Source organism: Dreissena polymorpha, chromosome 7 (assembly GCF_020536995.1).
Source record: "Dreissena polymorpha isolate Duluth1 chromosome 7, UMN_Dpol_1.0, whole genome shotgun sequence".
Classification (NCBI taxonomy): Eukaryota; Metazoa; Mollusca; class Bivalvia; order Myida; family Dreissenidae; genus Dreissena; species Dreissena polymorpha.
In genome coordinates this window covers 83,372,520-83,393,475 of record NC_068361.1, presented here as the reverse complement: position 1 = coordinate 83,393,475, position 20,956 = coordinate 83,372,520, and the positions used below count along the sequence as shown (strand labels likewise).

At 34.2% G+C, this 20,956-nt stretch overlaps 1 protein-coding gene and 2 long non-coding RNA genes across 3 annotated transcripts; 1 reads left to right on the top strand and 2 right to left on the bottom strand.

The window, feature by feature from the left end:
• The first annotated feature begins 636 nt into the window (after positions 1-636).
• LOC127839880 (sacsin-like) lies at positions 637-15,644 on the top strand. Its single transcript, XM_052368271.1, has 3 exons — positions 637-4,090; positions 15,305-15,421; positions 15,630-15,644. Exons 1-3 carry the CDS (start codon positions 1,112-1,114, stop codon positions 15,642-15,644), a joined length of 3,111 nt encoding a protein of 1,036 aa, XP_052224231.1. The 5' UTR covers positions 637-1,111.
• Positions 4,904-13,046, bottom strand: LOC127838098 (uncharacterized). The gene is made up of 3 exons (XR_008029659.1): positions 12,981-13,046; positions 5,394-5,462; positions 4,904-5,059 (listed from the first exon to the last, which is right to left on the bottom strand). It is a non-coding gene; the product is annotated as an uncharacterized LOC127838098 (long non-coding RNA).
• LOC127838105 (uncharacterized) lies at positions 14,168-14,676 on the bottom strand. The gene is made up of 2 exons (XR_008029668.1): positions 14,603-14,676; positions 14,168-14,268 (listed from the first exon to the last, which is right to left on the bottom strand). It is a non-coding gene; the product is annotated as an uncharacterized LOC127838105 (long non-coding RNA).
• Positions 15,645-20,956: the final 5,312 nt, after the last annotated feature.

Here is a 20,956-nt window from a genome sequence, read left to right as displayed (position 1 = left end):
AGCTGTAGTAGATACTTTGTGGAAAAAATGTGATTCCAAAGAACAAGAGTTCTTAATAAAGAACATGCTAGAGGACATGAATGTAAAAGTCTCCTCAGTCAATCAAGTTGTTGTTGAAACAATGGAAAAGGCAGGCCAAAAAATCATTCTGAAAACAGATCCATGGACTGTAATGCAAATAGTTAAAGACAGAGTTGGTACTGTTAATTGTTACCTTCAAGAAACTGTAATAGGAAAAATAAACGTTGCAATTAGCATTTTGTGCTATATACTACAGTATGATCGTTTTGGCGACGAAATTATTGATCTACCACTGTGCATTACAAAAGATAACATTTTACGTAAATACAGCAAAGAAAGAACCGTGTTTTGTTCTAAATATTGTGCCATATTACCAGGTTCATTCGAGCGGTTTTTACATAACGACCTTGTATCAATACTGTATCGATGTAAACTTTTTGAATCCTCAGTATTTTTACACTTCACATTTGTCAATTTTGTCGAGTTATTGCCGTTGTCTTACGATCCAGTGATTCTCTGCAGTGGGGAAAACGTAAAATGGAAATTCAGCGGTCATAATCCTATGGAACCTAGCACTGTTCGCCTGCTATGGGAATTTATTTTGGATGAGTCCAAACGCCCAACGGCAGAAGAAAAAAAACAGAATGTGAATGTATTCGAAAGGAATTTAGAAGCAATATCAGGGTGGGCATTTTTGCCATCACTGGTTACTATACAAGATCATTGCATATATGAATTGATACCGATCGAGCGAGCGTACACTCTTCTGTCGGGTTCCTATCATGCCGCTATACGGCCTATTGCAGAAAAAGCCAATATTGGAACATTGGATTCGAGCGTTTTCAAGGAAAAGACACAAATTGACAATGAAGTTATTGATAAATTGAAAGATTTAATAGCTTCGCCATGGAACCCAGATCAAGTTCTTTTATGTTTTCACTATCACAAATCTAAACTGTTATCTTGCAATGTAACAAGTGATGAAGCCTTTAAATTTTTGCGTGTTTTCAATCAAAGTACTGATATCCTCACAAGGAAACTTGCAGGACGGGCAAAAATCCTTCTTCGAGAACTTCCTTTGTATGAAACAATGCAACAAGGATCGTTCGTCAGTCTCGATAAAGTTGTAGATATTGTCGTGTCAAGCAGTGAAATGCCACCAGAAGGCTTAAACGAGTGGGCGTATAGTCAAGGAAAAGTGGTTGTAAAGGAAAACATTCTTTTGAAAGATCTTTACAATTTCCTCGAATTACCACACAAAAACGACTTAGATTTGTATGTTCGAAATATTTTGCCAAACATGACTCATATGCCAAGACAATTTTGGTTGGCTCATGTCGTATATGTGAAAGATCATATGTTGTTGACTCAATTGGGAAGACATTTTTCCAAAATGCAAAAGCGATTAATTGAGTTGGTAAAAAATCTTCCATTCATAGACATTGAAGGACGATTTTATTGTGCGCATGAGCTTTATGACAGGTCTCACCCCGTATTTGCTACAATGTTGTCAGAAGAGCAATTTTTACCTGCGCATTTTATGGACGCCATTTGGAAAGATTTTATGGAAATTATCGGGTTAAACATTCGCCCTACAGGCGCCATGATGCTGGATTATGCTAGGCAAATCGCACGAAATGGTGCAATGGGTGTGAATGAAGATTTATTCGCCGCATCTGATGTGATTGTGTCGTGTTTATTTGGAGATTTTGATGACACGTTTGAAAGGGATGTGTTTAGCAGCATTAAAGGTATAAAGTTTGTTGTTCCATACACAATTTCGTCGGAAATGGAAAACATTTTTCAAGCGTATTGCTCTAAACAATTTTTCATCTGTTTTGAGGGATCTTGTAGTGGCACATCTGCAGACATTTGCTGGACAAGCGCTTCTCTCACCAAACGAGATCCAGATGAGAAATTAATGAACTTTTTAGAGATAACTCAAGAACCTAAAGTCGATTCTGTGATAAAACATTGTCAGAATATTTGTAGTGTTTTCGAAGATGATTTTAAGAGGGAACAAACCCAACACCAAAATAAGGTTTTTTACATGGAGAGTATATACAGGTTTCTGGAACTTAATTTGCGCCAAATAAACGCAAGACTTTTGGAAAGCAATCCTGTCATTTTGATACCGAAAGAAGCCATGGCCAAAGCGTCAAATGTATTTGTTTCAGCACCAGAAAGAGTAGAACTTCGACCATATCTATACAAAGTACCTCACCAATTTCAGCGTTATATTGAGTTGTTCAAGATACTTGGTGCATCGCCTGAGCCAACGTGCCTTCAGTATGCCACTGTTTTGCGAATGATAAAAGACCAATTCGTCAACGAAGAGCCTCCTGCTAATATATTGGATGTAGTTTCAAAAGCTATTCAGTATTTCTTCGAAAGTATTCCTACCAAAACTGGAGAGGTACAAAAACACTTGGAAAATATTACGCATCTGTACTTGCCAAACCAAAAACGAATGCTTATGAAGTCGTGTGAATTAACTGTATCGGATAACGACTTGTATAGACAGGAATTAGAAGAAAGGTGCCACTTAAATATTTTTCTAGGTTTTACTGAGTTAAACATTCGGTTTAATCATTTGATAGACCCATTTGAACTTCTCCCCAAAGCACTGAAACCACGTTTACTTACTAATGATGTCGAAGAAGTGATTTCCACAGAAAATATGATAGAAGTATATAGTGCAGAGGCAGAACATGTTCAACGTTTTTTATGTTCAGATCAGTTTTTTGAAGGACTGTGCAGATTAATAAAACATGATGAAGTACAGCATGGTGTATATAATCAAAACTTTGATGATGAATTACAATATAATATATTGTTAAATATTGGTATTAAAGAGGTATCAGGTTTGAAAATTGTGTTGCGTTACCAAGGTCATATTGTAGAAGGTGTTGAGATTGAAAACGAGTATAACTTACAACAAACGTCAAGGGTTGACTTGGAGTCGGGAAATGCAAGTGTATATTACTGTCTTTATTATCAAACAGAGAATTCTGAAAATACTGGGAATATGAATAGTGCCTTAAGGGCAGGTTTAATGTTTTTTATAGAGATGTGCACACACAAACACTTACCGAGAGAATCGCTTTTGCTGTTACAACAGATTTTAGACTTAAATAGGGAACCCGATAAAATAAGTCGATTTTTAGACAGAAAACATATAAGAAATTTAGATAATATTTCAAGAAGAAATGTGGTTGTATTTCCATTTCCTGGTACCTATGTGGAGGAAAGATTTTACCGATTTATGGTCCAGCAGATAACACCGTTTCGAGAACACGAGTATAAATATGTTGCTTTAGAAATAGAAAACGATGAAAATGACGACGATGCAAATGCGACCCGTTTCATATATGCACATATCGAGAAATTAATCCAGTCGGACAATTCTTCAACGTTGAATCTTAGATATTTGGTTAATATTGGATATAGCCGTGGAGGAACTATTGTTGTGCCGATATTTCGACTTTTTAAATTCATACCCTTAACTACAGTCACCAGCCAGGAAGTTGTGGAATACCACTCTGAACCTATCTCGTCCATTCCGTTTGATACAAACTGTCAGCGTATTATGGATGAGCTACAAGAAGCCTTTGAAAACTTCAACATTCAGGACAGAAGACGAATAATCCGGCGCATGCTGTTGAGATGGCACCCAGATAGAAATCCAGACCATGAAGAATATTCAAAGCGTGTCTTTTTTTTCATTCAGAACTGTATTCTTAGACTCGAACGTGGCGAACAACTAAATCTACAACCGGAGCCGCAAATGCCAGACATGCGCGGTTCGCGATACTGGAACGTTTGCGTAGATGCAACAAATACAGGCCACGTTCATACGAGAGGTTACCAAGAAAATCTACAAGAGTTCAATAGGTTCAATAGAAGAGGGCCTCATAGGTTGTCTAAGTATTCTCCCGTTCCAAGCCTAGGGGAATATAGACGCTGGATAGGACAAGCTAAACTCGACTTTCAAACTGGTCAATCTCACTTGAATAGCGCAGAAAACCACCCTGACACATATAACTGGATATGTTATAATTGCCATCAGGTAACTCACAATTTATATAATCTTTTTCTTGTTATCCAAAACAAACAACGTTTGAGAAGGGTCTATTGGAGTCCATCAGTCAGTCGGTCGGTCGGTCAGTTGTAAAGTGGTAAACATTTGGGTAGGGAAATACTTTCTCATTTCTCTAACAACTCAAAACATGAAGAGGAGAAGTTCAACATACTTAATTCCCCATGATCAAAACATTATCGAGTAATTTGCCCTCGATGATAGCAACCAAAGCGGTGCGTGGTAGTAGTCACGTTTACGACAATCCTCTTGCCAATAAATACATGCAAATCACTTGAAATTGTTTGAAACACATTTTTTTAAGTGATGAGGGAAGTTTTTACTGATTGACAAACATTTCGTTTTTGTTATCATTAATTCATGTATCGTGTCATTATAATAGTTTTAGTTGTTTTTTTAATCTTTGTTTCTATTGCCCTTCTCAAGAGGGGTTATGTAATGACAACTTGCCCTTGTCCGGTCGTCGACTTTTGTATCGTGCGTAACGCCAAATATTTAATGGCAAGATGGATAAGTCTTTAAAAATTGTACATCGCGTTGCGAACGTGTTTGCTTGGGTATTTTGGGCAGGTTATTTTAGGCGCACCCCGATTGAGTCTTTTAATAAAAAGGAACATTTGGAAAAAAAATTAAACGTTCTACTGCACGAGTTATGAAACTTATAAAAATATAAATCATAATATTTTTGTTTGGATCTGGCTATCTTTGTACAAGGCCTTCCGACATCAGTGAAGATATTGCCATGTCTTTGTAAAAAATGATCTCGAATATTACTTATGTAACTTTATGTATTTTTCCTCCAAATGTTTATTTGATTAAATGGAAAACACAAAGTCGTGGGTTCTTCTTTACTTATTTCTTTTCAGTTCAGTGTTACATAAATATAAATTAATTCAGGAATACAATCATTCTGATCCGAAGAAGGAATCAATAGACGTCCTGCAAATAAACAATAACACACATATAACACATAATTATAAATATTGCTGTCTTGCTGTAAAATAATATGATATATATGAAAAGTATTTATAACAGCAAATATAACAACAATATATAGATAAATATATTAACAAATGATGAAACAATCATTTGACGCATTAGTACTAATTACAACATAAGATTAATTACAGAATAAAATATCTATCCATCAAGAATAATGTTGTGGCGACCAGACCGACAGATTGACCTAGACATCCAAATACATATCTCAAAACACAAATACATATGTGAAACACATACATACATATACACAGTTCAACACACATTTACTCACAAATTTATGGAATCTGGCGTCGCAGCGCTTCTTCCGAATCCGTGTCCGCAAGTGATGTTACTCTGCAAGCTGTTAAAAAGTGCACACATATTAATAAAGGAAAATGTGATTTTAAATAGAACCCATCTTGGACCATAGAAGAATTACAAATCTCATAAATACGTTAAATTGCTGATCTTAAATAAATCTTTATGACAGTTGACAAGCATGTGCAACAGCATTACAATCAGTAATTACTTAATTACACATTTGTACATACCTATTGTATAATGATACCTAATAATTAAAAAAAGTTCAAAGTTGACAGATGTTCACTAGTCTCTTGACATATTTGTTCTGGCGCGCGAGCTTGTGAAACAATACCGTACATTACACAAAAGAAGTCACCACGGAAAACAGGTTACATACAACTATACTAAAATTTTGATGTGAAATCCACCCTGTCACATACTCCCCCTGTCAGTTAAATGACGTCTCGTCATTTAGTCAGAAAATAAATATAACTACAATCTCCATCAAAGATACAGTTGTATTCAACCACTATGTCAAATAACCATTCTAGAATAACCAAACTGTCATTCAAAAATAAAATCGCCTATATTCGGCCCCCCTTTGACAAAAGATCGTGTCCTCACGATACTAAACCTACTGTCATTAGTCTAGGAATGTCCTTTGTCAATGGTCATATATTCACAACACAGCCCATTTAACATTCAACTTAAACAAATCTCTGGACCCACATTGACTACTAAAAGATGATAAAATAAAAGGTATATACATTTACATTTATGACATCATACTTACCTTGCCCACTAACTCGGTCTAATTGTACTGCCCAATTAAAGATAAATAATGTTACATACTTACCTGTACCATGAGTTCAATCAATGAACATGTCATGTCTCTTTGCTATTTTCCATGTACAAGACTAATACTTAGTACAACATCTATTTCATTTAAATAGATATACCATACACAATATAAGGGAAATAAATTCTCAAAAAAATGTCATATAGATATACGTGTAAAAACATAAATAAAACATAGAAAAATATTATATGACTTCATATAATTGCTCACTGCATAACGGCTTTCACTATGCTATTTACAACATCCGAATCAAGTTCATCTAATACACCTGAAGATACCATAACTTCTAATGCATGAACCTTGTAGTTTCTTGGTCTTAAAACCATTTGACTTATCTGATAATCACGATATCTAACTGGTGGCTTTATAATCCTTGTAGACTTTCGCGGTAAAGGCTTAGGCTGAGCCTGTATTTCACTTTCACTCATCTGTTCAATATCATCTGTACCCAGTCCTGCATGTACATCTACTTGTACTTCACTAGCACTACCTCTATTCTCCAATGCGTCTCTATGATTTGCTATAATATCTACTAAAGGCTGAACCTGGTTGTCTGTCTGACTACCTTGACCTTGAAAATTCGTACTGGTACCGCTTTTCACACTAACTCTAGGTTTTGGTTTAGGATGCGCATCCTGGTGTTTATTTAAACTACCTAGACAAGATTTCTTTGCCTCATACTTATGGGCTTTTCTACTATCATGTGTACAAAGTACACAATCATCATCATCATCATCATCTTCATCATCTCTATTTCCTTGATCACATTCTTTAACATGACCATTACTATCACATACCTTATCCATGACGTCACTATCTACTTTGTTTTCTACTAACATATCTATATCTCCCCCATCTACTTTCTGACTATCCTTTGGATCTGCTTTGACATGTCCATCTACTAGTCCAGAAATATCCTCTACACTAACATATTGTCTTCTGTCATCACCATGTTCTATTGGGTACAAATGATTACGATGTATAGTACGTTCCATTCCAGCCTGTGACCTTATCCTGTACACAGGAATATCCTCCCTTGGCTGTTCAATTACTGTGTAAGTGTCCATTTCAAACTTGTCTGCTATTTTGTGTTTATTTTCGTGAAACAGAGTCATTAATAAAACTTTGTCTCCAACAAACAGTTTAGCTGCTTTAGCTTTCTTGTCATATTCAGATTTTTGCTTATCTCTTGCAGTATCTGCATACTGTTTTGCCACTTCATGTGAGTGCTTTAACCTATTTCTCAACTGATCTAAATACTCCTTAGATGTCTGATTTGTCTTACTGTCGATATCAACAGCTTCAAATAATGAATCAATTGGTAGTTTAGGCGTTCTTCATAACATCAACTCAAAAGGCGACACTTTAGTGCTTTCATGTTGGGTACAATTGTAAGCGTAAACCAAAGATGGAATATGCGCTTTCCAATTTGGCTTCTTATCAGGATCCAGTGAACCAAGCATGTAAAGTAATGTTCGGTTCCACCGTTCTGTGCAACCATTACCCATTAGGTGGTATGGTGTAGTTCTTGATTTCTTTATCCCCATCAAATTACATAATTCCTTTATCAAATCTGATTCAAAGTTAGCCCCTTGATCAGTGTGAAGTGTTGTAGGAATACCATAATTTACAATAAAATTATTATAAAACGCTTCAGCTGTTGTTTTTGCTGTTTCATTGCGCGTTGGAATAGCCGATGCATATTTTGTGAAGTGGTCTGTGATTACCAATATATTACCATATCCTTTTGAAGGTTCTAATGTGAGATAATCCATAGACACTAATTCCAATGGATATGTTGTCACAATGTTTACAAGTTCACTTCTAATGTTTGTGGATGTTTTTCTTCTGAGGCATCTGTCACACTTTGAGACCCAAGCTTCCACATCTGAGGTTATGTTTGGCCAGTAATACCTCTCTTTTAATAAAGACAATGTCCTGTCTCTCCCTGGATGACCAATCTGATCATGTAATCCTAGTAACACATCTTTTCTAAATATAGATGGTAAAACCAACTGTCTCAATGTTTTGTCGTTATTTTTAATTTCCCTATACAGTATTCCTCTTATCATTTTGAAATTATTAAATTGTTTTCTCATACATTTGTCCTCTTTTGTGTTATATTGATGAATGTTTGGCAAAACCCGACCAATAACTGCTCTTCTCCACCTTTCAATTAACCAATCATTTCTCTGAGCAGTTCTTATCTGCCTCATTTCAACTTGTGCCATGGGCTGGCCAGGCATATCAGTAGCCTCCACTCTGTTCACATTACATGTGATTGTCTCAATGTATGGTGGTTTGTCAGTAGAACCACAAATGGCTTTAACTGTGAGATCATCAATTTTAATGACTTCTTCTGAGTTTCTAGCCTTGATACGTTCATGTGGGTATCTACTCATTCCATCTGCATCTGCATTTCTCAATCCTGGTCTATATTGTATTTCAAAATTAAATTCTCCCAATGCTGATGCCCATCTTTGACCGGTAGCGTCTAATTTTGCAGAAGTTAGAACATAAGAAAGAGGGTTGTTGTCGGTATAAACTAGGAAATGTTGTATTGCTGAATAATCTTTAAACTTTTCTGTAACTGACCATTTGAGTGCTAGAAATTCCAACTTAAAGGCTGAGTAATTCTTTTCTGATCTGGTCAATGACCAGCTTGCAAAGGCCATAACTTTACCATCTTGGTACAACACAGCTCCAAGTCCTGTTCCACTAGCATCAGTGTGCAACTCAAATTTCTTAGAAAAGTCAGGATAAGCTAAAATTGGTGGTGAACTTAATACTGTTTTCAAGTTATCAAAAATATTTTGTTCAGTTTCAGTCCATGTCCATGTTTTCTGCATTTTCTTTGAGCCTTTCTTAATTGATGATGGAGGAAATAAGTCACTTAATGGTTTGGTTATCTTTGAAAAGTCTTTTATAAATCTTCGATAGTAACCGGCAAATACAATAAAAGATCTCAACTCATCTGCGTACCGAGGAGTAGGCCAGTTCTTTATCTTCTCTATCTTTGCAGGGTCTGTCTCAATGCCTTCACTGCTGACTACATGACCAAGAAAATGTACTTTAGTTTGAAAGAAATGACACTTGTCTGCTGCTAATTTCAAATTACATTCTGCTAGTCTGGTCAAAACTTGGTCAAGACGTTGAATATGTTGCTCATATGAATCTGAAAATATTATCAAATCATCCAAATAAATTATACAGATTTTCATGTTTAAATCTCCAAGACATTCATCCATAAGCCTCTGATACGTAGCTGGACTATTTGAAAGACCAAAAGGCATCTTGTTAAACTCATAGAAACCTAATGGTCCTACTGTGAAAGCTGTCCGCTCTTTATGCTGTTCTTCTATTTCTACCTGGTGGTAGCCAGACTTCATGTCTATAATTGAAAAATACTTGGCACCATTTAATACATCAAACACTTCTTCTATTCTAGGAAGTGCATATGCATCTTTCACTGAAATATTTTTTAACTGCCTATAATCAACACACATCCGCAAAGAACCATTCTTTTTTCTGACAAGTACTACATTAGAACTATATGGTGACTCTGATTTTCTTATGATGCCAGCTGATTATAACTGTTCAAGATGATTCCTTATCTCATCAACCTTCCCAGGTGGTATGCGTCTGTGTCTCTGCTTAAAAGGTGTATTATCAATCAAATCAATCCTGTGTTTGATTAAGTTACAATTTCCAATATCCTCTTCATTTTTAGAAAATACATCCACATTTGTTAGTAATAAATTCTTAATTTCTTGTAATTGTTCCTCATTCAACTGTTTACTTTCATCAATTTTCAAATTGTTAATTAAATTTGTTTCTGTCTTTTTTTCCTCATTCAAAACATCATCGCAATAACTACAGGCTGAAGTTCACAAATAATAGTTTTTGGTGCAATCACCACACTGTTGGTAGTCAAGTTTGAGACATTGACGATTATATGTCCATTTTTCCTATAACTGTAATTCACAAGTCCTGGGGTGATATCCACAAAGTCAGGTAATCCACTTTCAGTACTATCAGATGTCATAGCAGGTGTTGTTTGTAAATCAAGTTCCTTGTCTGTGTAACAATATATATCCTTCGACTCATTCGGTCCTAAAATATTTTTTGAAGTTCCAGCTGATTTTAATAAAGCAATTCTGTTATTATTTCGTTGAAGTTTCTTGTCTCATAGATGCATACACCTGAAAGCCAAAAACCAATGTGTGTGAAGCTTAGCTTTTTGTAAAAATTGATGTCCAAATGTTTCTTTGCATTCATGTAAAGGTTCGACAAGTATATTTGTCCCTAATATTATTGGAGTTTTCAAAGAGTATTTGGTATCTGCTGTTACCAAAAACAAACAGCTAATAGGCTTTGCCTCTGGTAGGCCATCAATGACCTTCAACTCTGCTTCAATGTATCCAATGTATGGGAGCTGTTGTCCATCGGCACATTCAATATTTAAAATACTGTCTAAAGATTTCAATTCATTTTTTAAATTTTCTTTCCAAAATGATTCTGCTATGACGCTGACACAACTAACGCTATCCAATAAAGCCTGCGTATTTACATCATTTACTAGTACATTTACTTCATTTATCTCTCCCACTAATTTGGGGTCTTGTTTTACCTTAGTGCCCCCAATTGACCCTACCTTGCAGGCACCTATACTTTTGGGCATTCATTATGCATATGACCCTTTTCATTACAACGATAACAAGTTGGCGTGAATGTTCTAGAAGCAACCGGCCTTCGTGGTTGATATCTTAAATTTCCTCGACCCTGTCCCCTGTGTGGTACATCACCTCTACCTCCTCCTCCTCTGTTAAAGTTGTTTCCTCCTCCTCCTCGGTTAAAGTTGTTTCTCCCGCCTTGATTAAAGTTGTAGCGTAACGGCTGGTGTTGTCCTGCATATTGTTGATACGTTGGTTGTTGTGCATTGTGTCTCAATTCTTCTTTAAGTTGAATTCTTTCTTTTTCCAGGATATCTATTCTTGAGTTGAGTTTTCCTAATAAAGATTTAACTTCTTCCATATCTGTCTGTTTTCTTTCGTCAATGTTTACAGCAGCATTGCATTTTTTCTGTTCTGGTTTTTCAGTTTTCATTTCCTGTTCAATCTTCCTCAATTCTATTTTAAATTTATCATAATCACTTATGATGTCAAATTTGTAAGCTGCTCTTTGTTTCATTTCTTTCTTAAGACCTTGATAAACAACACTCTTCAAGCTATCTTCATCTCCTATCTGTATGCCTCCTAGCTTTATTGCCTGTGTATAAATTTCTTTCACTCTTGAAGTATATCCAGCTATGCTTTCACGGTCTAGTTGTTGACTGGCATAAAATTTCCTTAGAATTGTTTCCTTTGTATCTACTGCTCCAAATGTACTTTCGAATTTCTGGATTACTTTCTGTACACTGGCCTTTGGACCTAATCTTCGCAGAATGTCTCCCGCTGTGCCCATCAGTGCTCTTCTGAGTCCTAACAAGATCTGTTCTTCACTGAATATCTGTTCAACTATCAATGACTCCAGCTCGAACTTAAAAGTAGGCCATGTGACCTCTCCTTTTCCCTCATCTCCATAAAACTTTTAAAGTTTAGGGAAATGGTATGATGCCAGGTGATGTTTCTGTTTCACTTCATCTTTCTCCTCTGATATTGTACTCGGGTTCCAATGTTCATCTTCATAAACAGTGTTGTCTTCTTCCATCATTAACTTTAGCAATTGTTCCTTATTCACTTTTGGATTCTTTAATTTCATAGCATGAAATGCATCCAACAACAATTTATCTTCTTCTGAGATGGCTGTTGTTATCTGTTCCTCACCAACAGTCTCAATTTCTTCAATTTCACTTTTCTTTGAAGCCATTATTCTCAAATGGAATTACTCACACAAGTTATAAACACTATGTCAAAATGTTTAAACAATAAAGCGTCAATCACTAAATGTCACCAAAAATAATCACTTTCTTAACTGTCACACATACATAACTAGTGTCACTTAGAGTCAATGTCTTTCACTTTAGATATTCACATATTATTGTCAGCGTTTCCCATCACTGTTTATAAATGTGTCTTAAACATTTTAATTACACATTATAAAATACAAACACAACACAATATATAAAACACTGTCAGTATGCAAACACATGTAAAAAAATGAGATTTCAATTTAATTAACAATTGTCAAAATCTATTTTCTGTCAACACCAGTAAAGTTAATTTATTATTAATTAATCAAACTATTATTCAAAACATAAACAAGTACCAACTGCAGTCCATAAATTAAATAAATTGTTTACTGTAAACAGAAACTAGTGTCAGTAAAGTTGTAATTAGTTTTCAATTCAATTTAAATAGTTCAATTAATAATTATCATTCAAGAAACCAAAGCCTCTACTAATCTAATATAACTATGGCAACTCTATACTAAATACACATTCACTGTCAATGTACCAAGCAACAACCTTTACACAAAAACAAAACAGTTTTATCAGTTATCAGTCTAAACACAACACAATACTGACCTGTAAATTGTTATCAGTCTAAACACAACACAATACTGACCTGTAAATTTCAGCAACGTTGATCGCATATGTCGTCTGCAATTTAATTACCTACCTAATGACGAATGTTCTTTAAAGCCAGGCAGTGTGAAGTTAAACTATTATTGAATGTTATTATACTTATTATTTATAAATTATTAACCCATAAATACCTTAAAACAATGTTTGTTTATAACCACTTCTCAATTTTTGCACGAATGTACTTTTCCTATTTAAACCAGACCAGTTTAAGACAAGTTATTTATAGACCGGTAATTCCCAAAAGGTCACAGTCTCTTTAGTCAGTCAACCAATGAAATCGCTCGAAACTTGGCGGGCTAATTAATATGCAAAAATAGTCCTGTCAGGTGGAATCCCAAAGAAAATCGCTACACCAGACTAAAAATAGTTCTACTTAAAAAATTAATAACTTTTAAAAAAATCTATGAAAATTAACTAGAGTTTTGCAAACATACTGGACAATACCAGCTTCAAATATTTGCAAAGAAATATTTACTTTTTCTCAACTTATAATCACTTATCAAATATGTAAACAATCATGTATAATGAACACTAGTGCACATGCCCCAATTCTGGAATTTGATGTTTTGTTTCTGAAAAATGGTTCAAGACAGCTTCATATGTTGATAGGATAGTTTGTTGTTTTTTTTGTTGTTTTTTTTAGAGCTTACACCAATTGTTAGTGCAATGGGATTATTAAATAATATGGAATGTTAATAAATTAACCACACCCAGAAAGGATAATTAACTTACTTGTGCAGTGATTACAGATTTGACAAAAGGATAAAATTCATAAAATAATCAATAAAAGTGTGTTTAATGTACCAATTATGCTCAATATCAAACAATAGGTACTCAAAAATACCCGAAACAGCAGTCGGTCCGCCACTTGTTATTAAAACACAATTATTTCCAAGTCCACACTGTTCCTTTGTTAACCTCAAAATGTCACAATATCATCTCAGTGTCACATTATAGTTTATTCCTCCTTATTCTCGTCCTTGATACCCTGTTTGGCTTGTCCTAACGTACTGGAATGCTGCTCCGTGTTCTCGTCATCGATACCCCGTTTGTCTTGTCCTAATGTACTGGAATGCTGCTCCCCAAACGATCACCTGCCACCGTGCGTTGAACCCTCCAGCAGGATTCCTCAGACTGGTTTGAAGTCTCAGATCAATTTCAAAATGTTCCTAAGCAATTACCAAATTACTTACAATATTGACTTAAACTTTTAATTAAAAAAACAAACACTGAATGTCACAACCCGTTGGGCGCCATTGTAACTTTATGTATTTTTCCTCCAAATGTTTATTTGATTAAATGGAAAACACAAAGTCGTGGGTTATTCTTTACTTATTTCTTTCCAGTTCAGTGTTACAAAAATATAAATTAATTCAGGAATACAATCATTCTGATCCGAAGAAGGAATCAATAGACGTCCTGCAAATAAACAATAACACACATATAACACATAATTATAAATATTGCTGTCTTGCTGTAAAATAATATGATATATATGAAAAGTATTTATAACAGCAAATATAACAACAATATATAGATAAATATATTAACAAATGATGAAACAATCATTTGACGCATTAGTACTAATTACAACATAAGATTAATTACAGAATAAAATATCTTTCCATCAAGAATAATGTTGTGGCGACCAGACCGACTGATTGACCTAGACATCCAAATACATATCTCAAAACACAAATACATATGTGAAACACATACACACATATACACAGTTCAACACACATTTACTCACAAATTTATGGAATCTGGCGTCGCAGCGCTTCATCGGAATCCGTGTCCGCAAGTGATGTTACTCTGCAAGCTGTTAAAAAGTGCACACATATTAATAAAGGAAAATGTGATTTTAAATAGAACCCATCTTGAACCATAGAAGAATTACAAATCTCATAAATACGTTAAATTGCTGATCTTAAATAAATCTTTATGACAGTTGACAAGCATGTGCAACAGCATTACAATCAGTAATTACTTATTTACACATTTGTACATACCTATTGTATAATGATACCTAATAATTAAAAAAAAATTAAAGTTGACAGATGTTCACTAGTCTCTTGACATATTTGTTCCGTATGGCGCGCGAGCTCGTAAAAAAATACCGTACATTACACAAAAGACGTAACCACATAAAACAGGTTACATACAACTATACTAAAATTTTGATGTGAAATCCACCCTGTCACACTTATAATGCTGCTTGTATATTGATTTCGTTGGAGATTTCGCGACAAAATAGGAATTACAAGGACTTGTGGACATATGACTTGGTGATATCTTTACAACCCCCAAACACTCTACTGGATTACATTTCATATTAAAAAGATTAACAACTTAATAAACGTATCTTAGTATTTACACGATCACCGTTCATAATAAAGTTTCATTTTATCACAATAATAGTAACATTTACCGTTTTCGGTCTTGTAATATACAGGCGTGTGAGAAGGCTCTGAAAGCTGCATGGTTTAAGAAAGACGCCAACAAATGCCGTTTGCGGGAGCATAGTCTTGTTAGGATCGCAGAAGGACTAGACGGTGAAATTGTTCAAAAGGTAATGCTATTCATTATTGGAATAGAATATTCACTAAATGATGTATATAATAAGAACATTTCCAACTTAAAAACGGACCTTTGTGCTATCTTTTTTATGGAGCATAAAAATTCAACTGACTCAACATTTTAACAAATAATAGTTTCAATTAATCGAAAGGTAGTTAATTACAAACCTTAGAAGAAATCATCTGTTCATATCAAGCTAGCATCAGTGCAATTAACTGAATATCGCTTTAGGCAACTGAATTTGAGGACCGTCTCAGTCTTCAAGGACAAGCCAATTTCAGACTTCGTTATCCGGATAGTGTAAACAGCTGTCAAATCCCTTCCGATGTGTTCAGTAAGGAAAACGCCACGTACGCTGTAACCACTACAAAGACGATCATAGAACTGGTTGAGGAATTAAGCAGATAAGTTCAAAACTGAAAATTTTCGGTATTATTGCAAATGAAAATAACATACCAGCATTTATAATAATGGGAAATCGTTGCAAAGAAAAAAAAAATAAATAAATTTTTACATTTGCATTTAAGTTTTCTTTTTGGATGTAAGCATTATACAGGAAATGTGCCATTATTTAAGTATAGTTCAGGATTGTACTAAAATTGTGCATTTCTTCGGAAGTTGTCGTCGTAGATATGATCCATTGAAATGATGCATTTATACTTGTTCATCTGAAGATTTGCCTAAGGAAACCTAGTAAACGCATGGTCACCGTAAAATCTACTTGGTTGAAAATGCATACGATTCATAATAGAACTTGTCCGTCATCGTACCCGTAACCACAGGCTAAAGTTTGACAAACTGTTATTATGGTTGTGCATATCTCCAAATCATTATGTTATTGTTATTTTAATTTTAGTTCTCTTTATGCCTTTAAGATATGTATTGATAAAAATGTGAAAAAAATGTGCTAGTTCAGTTATTATGTCAAATTGTTTGCATGCAAATTTCCATTTAATCTAATTGTTATGTATTTGCTTGATGTACATGTATAATATTCTTCTATCAGACTGAGTTTTAAAATCATGAGATTTTGATTTTTTTTCTACAAATTAGCTAACTCGTAGTGCTATCAAAAACGCACTAAATTAAATATAAATGTCGTTGACATTTCTTGAAATAGTATGTGTGTGTAATAACTAGTTTATGAGACGTAAACAACCACGCGTGTTTATTTGTAAATATAGCATACACTTGTATTATAATTTCTATGTTGTTTTTATTGTTAAAATAATGCTAAATATTGTCAGTTATATATTTTCACTGTTTGCATGCTTGAAATATTTGTTTAAAGAATTTTTCAAATAATTTAAGCTTATAATAAATAGAATAGTAAATAGTAATAACATAGTGTTGTACAGTAGTTCTGGCGATATATGTCAGTTACACAACTGACTGACGGTATTTTGTCGGAATGGAAATATTTTGTTTCAATTACTTGAGTAACGTGATATATGTGTAAATAAATGTATAGTAGTAGTATATATATTCATATTCATTTTCCTGCTGTAAATGTTTGTATACATATTATACAAAAAAGCGGTTTTATTATTGATTAAACATTCATATGCAGTAGTTTGTTGTAAATATTTTGATGATCTACATGCAGTAAACAAGTGGTTCATACTAGTGATTGAACAGTCATATAAAATAGTTTGTTGTAAATACTTTGAAGATCTATATATGCAGTAAACAAGAGGTTTATATTAGTGATTGAACAGTCATATAAAGTAGTTTGTTGTAAATACTTTTAGGTTCTTAATGCAGTAAACAAGTGGTTCATATTAGTGATTGAACAGTCATATAAAGTAGTTTGTTGTAAATATATTGATGATCTTCCTGCAGTAAACAAGTGGTTTATATTAGTGATTGAACAGTCATATAAAGTAGTTTGTTGTAAATACATTGATGATCTATATGCAGTAAACAAGTGGTTTATACTAGTGATTGAACAGTCATATAAAGTAGTTTGTTGTAAATACTTTGAGGATCTATATATGCAGTAAACAAGTGGTTTATATTAGTGACTGAACAGTCATGTGAAGAGTTTTTTGAAAATACTTTGAGGATCTATATATGCAGTAAACAAGTGGTTCATATAAGTGATTGAACAGTCATATAAAGAAGTTTGTTGTAAATACTTTGAGGATCTATATATGCAGTAAACAAGTGGTTTATATAAGTGATTGAACAGTCATATAAAGTAGTTTGTTGTAAATACTTGTATGATCTATATGCAGTAAACAAGTGGTTTATATTAGTGATTGAGCAATCATATAAAGTAGTTTGCTGTAAATACTTTGTGGATCTATATGCAGTAAACAAGTGGTTAATATGAGTGATTGAACAATCATATAAAGTAGTTTGTTGTAAATACTTTGATGCAGTAAACAAGTGGTTTATATTAGTGATTGAACAGTCATATGAAGTAGTTTGTTGTAAATACTTTGATGATCTATATGCAATAAACAAGTGGTTCATATTAGTGATTGATAAGTCATGTGAAGTAGTTTGTTGTAAATACTTTGATGGTCTATATGCAGTAAACAAGTGGTTCATATTAGTGATTGAACAGTCATATGAAGTAGTTCGTTGTAAATACTTTGATGATCTATATGCAGTAAACAAGTGGTTCATATTAGAAATTGAACAGTCATATAAAGTAGTTTGTTGTTAATACTTTTATGATCTATATGCAGTTAACAAGTGGTTCATATTAGTGATTGAATAGTCATATAAAGTATTTTGTTGTAAATACTTTTATGATCTATATGCAGTAAACAAGTGGTTTATATTAGTAATTGAACAGTCATATAAGGTAGTTTGTTGTAAGTACTTTGATGATCTATATGCATTAAACAAGTGGTTCATATAAGTGATTGAATAGTCATATAAAGTAGTTTGTTGTAAATACTTTGATGATCTATATGCAGTTAACAAGTGGTTTATATAAGTGATTGAACAGTCATATAAAGTAGTGTGTTGTAAATACTTTGATGATCTATATGCAGTAAACAAGTGGTTTATATTAGTGATTGAATAGTCATATAAAGTAGTTTGTTGTAAATACTTTGAGGATCTATATATGCAGTAAACAAGTGGTTTATATTAGTGATTGAATAGTCATATAAAGTAGTTTGTTGTAAATACTTTGAGGATCTATATATGCAGTAAACAAGTGGTTCATATTAGTGATTGAATAGTCATATAAAGTAGTTTGTTGTAAATACTTTGAGGATCTATATATGCAGTTAACAAGTGGTTGATATTAGTGATTGAACAGTCGTATAAAGTAGTTTGTTGTAAATACTTTAAGGATCTATATGCAGTAAACAAGTGATTCATATTATGCCTCGGTCACACTGTCACGAATCAGAGCTACGAACGAGCTACGAATACTTTTCGGCAGAGTTCGTAGCTATCCTTACTTGACCGTGGCTCTCCGTACTTGATCCGTGATCAGTCGTAGTAGTTTTTGGATGTCCGTAGCGAATCTTGACAAATTTTGAACATGTTCAAAAAATTGCTACGAATTTATCGACCGTAGCGTATCCGTAGCAGTCCGTACTGATCCGTACTAGTTCGTAACGACACCGTAGTCGTCCGTACCTTTTCGTAGGCCAAAAGATTTTCAATGACTTCTACGGATTGATACGAAGAAGTACGGAGCGGTACAGTTACGCTACGTATTAGCTACGATTAGTCCACGGATATACTACGGAAAGCCACGGTTCTAGTACGTTTTACTACGGATAGGCAGGAATTCGCACGATCTTCTACGATGTACTACATTTCAGCACGAAACAGTACGGACATTACGGTCCATTACAATAAATTGCTACTGAAATACATCATTGAAATTATAAAGCAACCGTACTTGCATTTGTTGAGTTCACAATCATGAACCGCCAGCAAATTGCGTTTGCGATACATTTGTTACACTTTGATATTGATATGGCACAAAATGCAGAGGCCGTAGTCGAGCTGCTTGACGATATGCACAGAGGTTATAATGATTCAATATCGTATAACTAGTATAGCTTTGTGCTAAAGGTTACGTATTTTGAAAATATTAGAATTTGAACTAACTAGTAATACATTTTTTTTTATTTGCAGGTAAGTGTCTGCCTCATATGCCTTTTGAATCTTGCTCTTACTTTTACGTGATTAAATAATTGTTAAATTAATAGCCGACATAATACAACACAATATTACTCATACTTTCCTAAGCCTAATCTATATGTGTACATCAATAATTACATACTTTATCAGGTCAGATAAGAAAAAGGAGGTGGTGGATAAGAGACTGGCTTTTAAGACGACCCGGCTCTTGGTTTTGGATGGAGTAGGTAGACCCAGACACGGCTGATTCCATTATTTCTGTTACGCGCTGTTGCTGCCGCTTGCGTGTTCTCTTTTTGGGAGTCATTCTGTGTATGACGATACAAGAGGCTGTGGGCGCAATGTTCAATCGTAGTTCGTTCCTCCCTGTCCGTACCAGTCCGTCGCAATTCCCGCTGCTTCGTAGTGGACCGTTCTAGTTCGTACTTACCCGTACTAGACCGTAGCGGATCCGTAGTTAGATCGTACTGATTCGCGTAGCAACGTACTTTATCGTACCAGACCGTAACGGATTCGTAGTTTGATCGTACCGACTCGTGGCGCTCCGTACTAAATCGCGTCGATCTGTAGCAGTCCGTACCTTTCCGTGTTCGTTTTCCAACATTTTGATGGTAGATTCGTTGTGCTCCGTACTGAAATCGTAGCGGCCTACGAATTTTGACAATTTCGTAGTCATTCGTAGCCGATTGAATCGTAGCTTATTCGTAGCTCTGATTCGTGACAGTGTGACCGAGGCATAAGTGATTGAACAGTCATATGAAGTAGTTTGTTGTAGATACTTGGATGATCTATATGCAGTAAACAAGTAGTTCATATTAGTGATTGACAGTCATATAAAGCAGTTTGTTGTAAATACTTTGAGGTTCTAAATGCAGTAAACAAGTGGTTTATATTAGTGATTGAACAGTCATATAAAGTAGTTTGTTGTAAATACTTTGAGGATCTATGTACGCAGTAAACAAGTGGATTATATTAGTGATTGAACAGTCATATAAAGTAGTTTGTTGTAAATAGTTTAAGGATCTATATGCAGTTAACAAGTGGTTCATATTAGTGATTGAACAGTCATTTAAAGTAGTTTGTTGAAAATACTTTGATGCAGTAAACAAGTGGTTTATGTGAGTGATTGAACAGTCATATAAAGTAGTTTGTTGTAAGTACTTTGATGATCTATATGGAGTAAACACGAGGTTTATATTAGTGATTGAACCATCATATGAAGTATTTTGTTGAAAATACTTTGAGGATATATATGCAGTTTCAAAACTAGAAAGACGTTGTAACCTTAAAGCACTGTTAAACGGAATGTAAATATTTTGCATTCATAGTATTGTGTTGAATTACTTTTTGTTGTCTTGTACAATAAATGTTCACGAACAATCAAGTTTTTAACAGATATTTTTCCTTA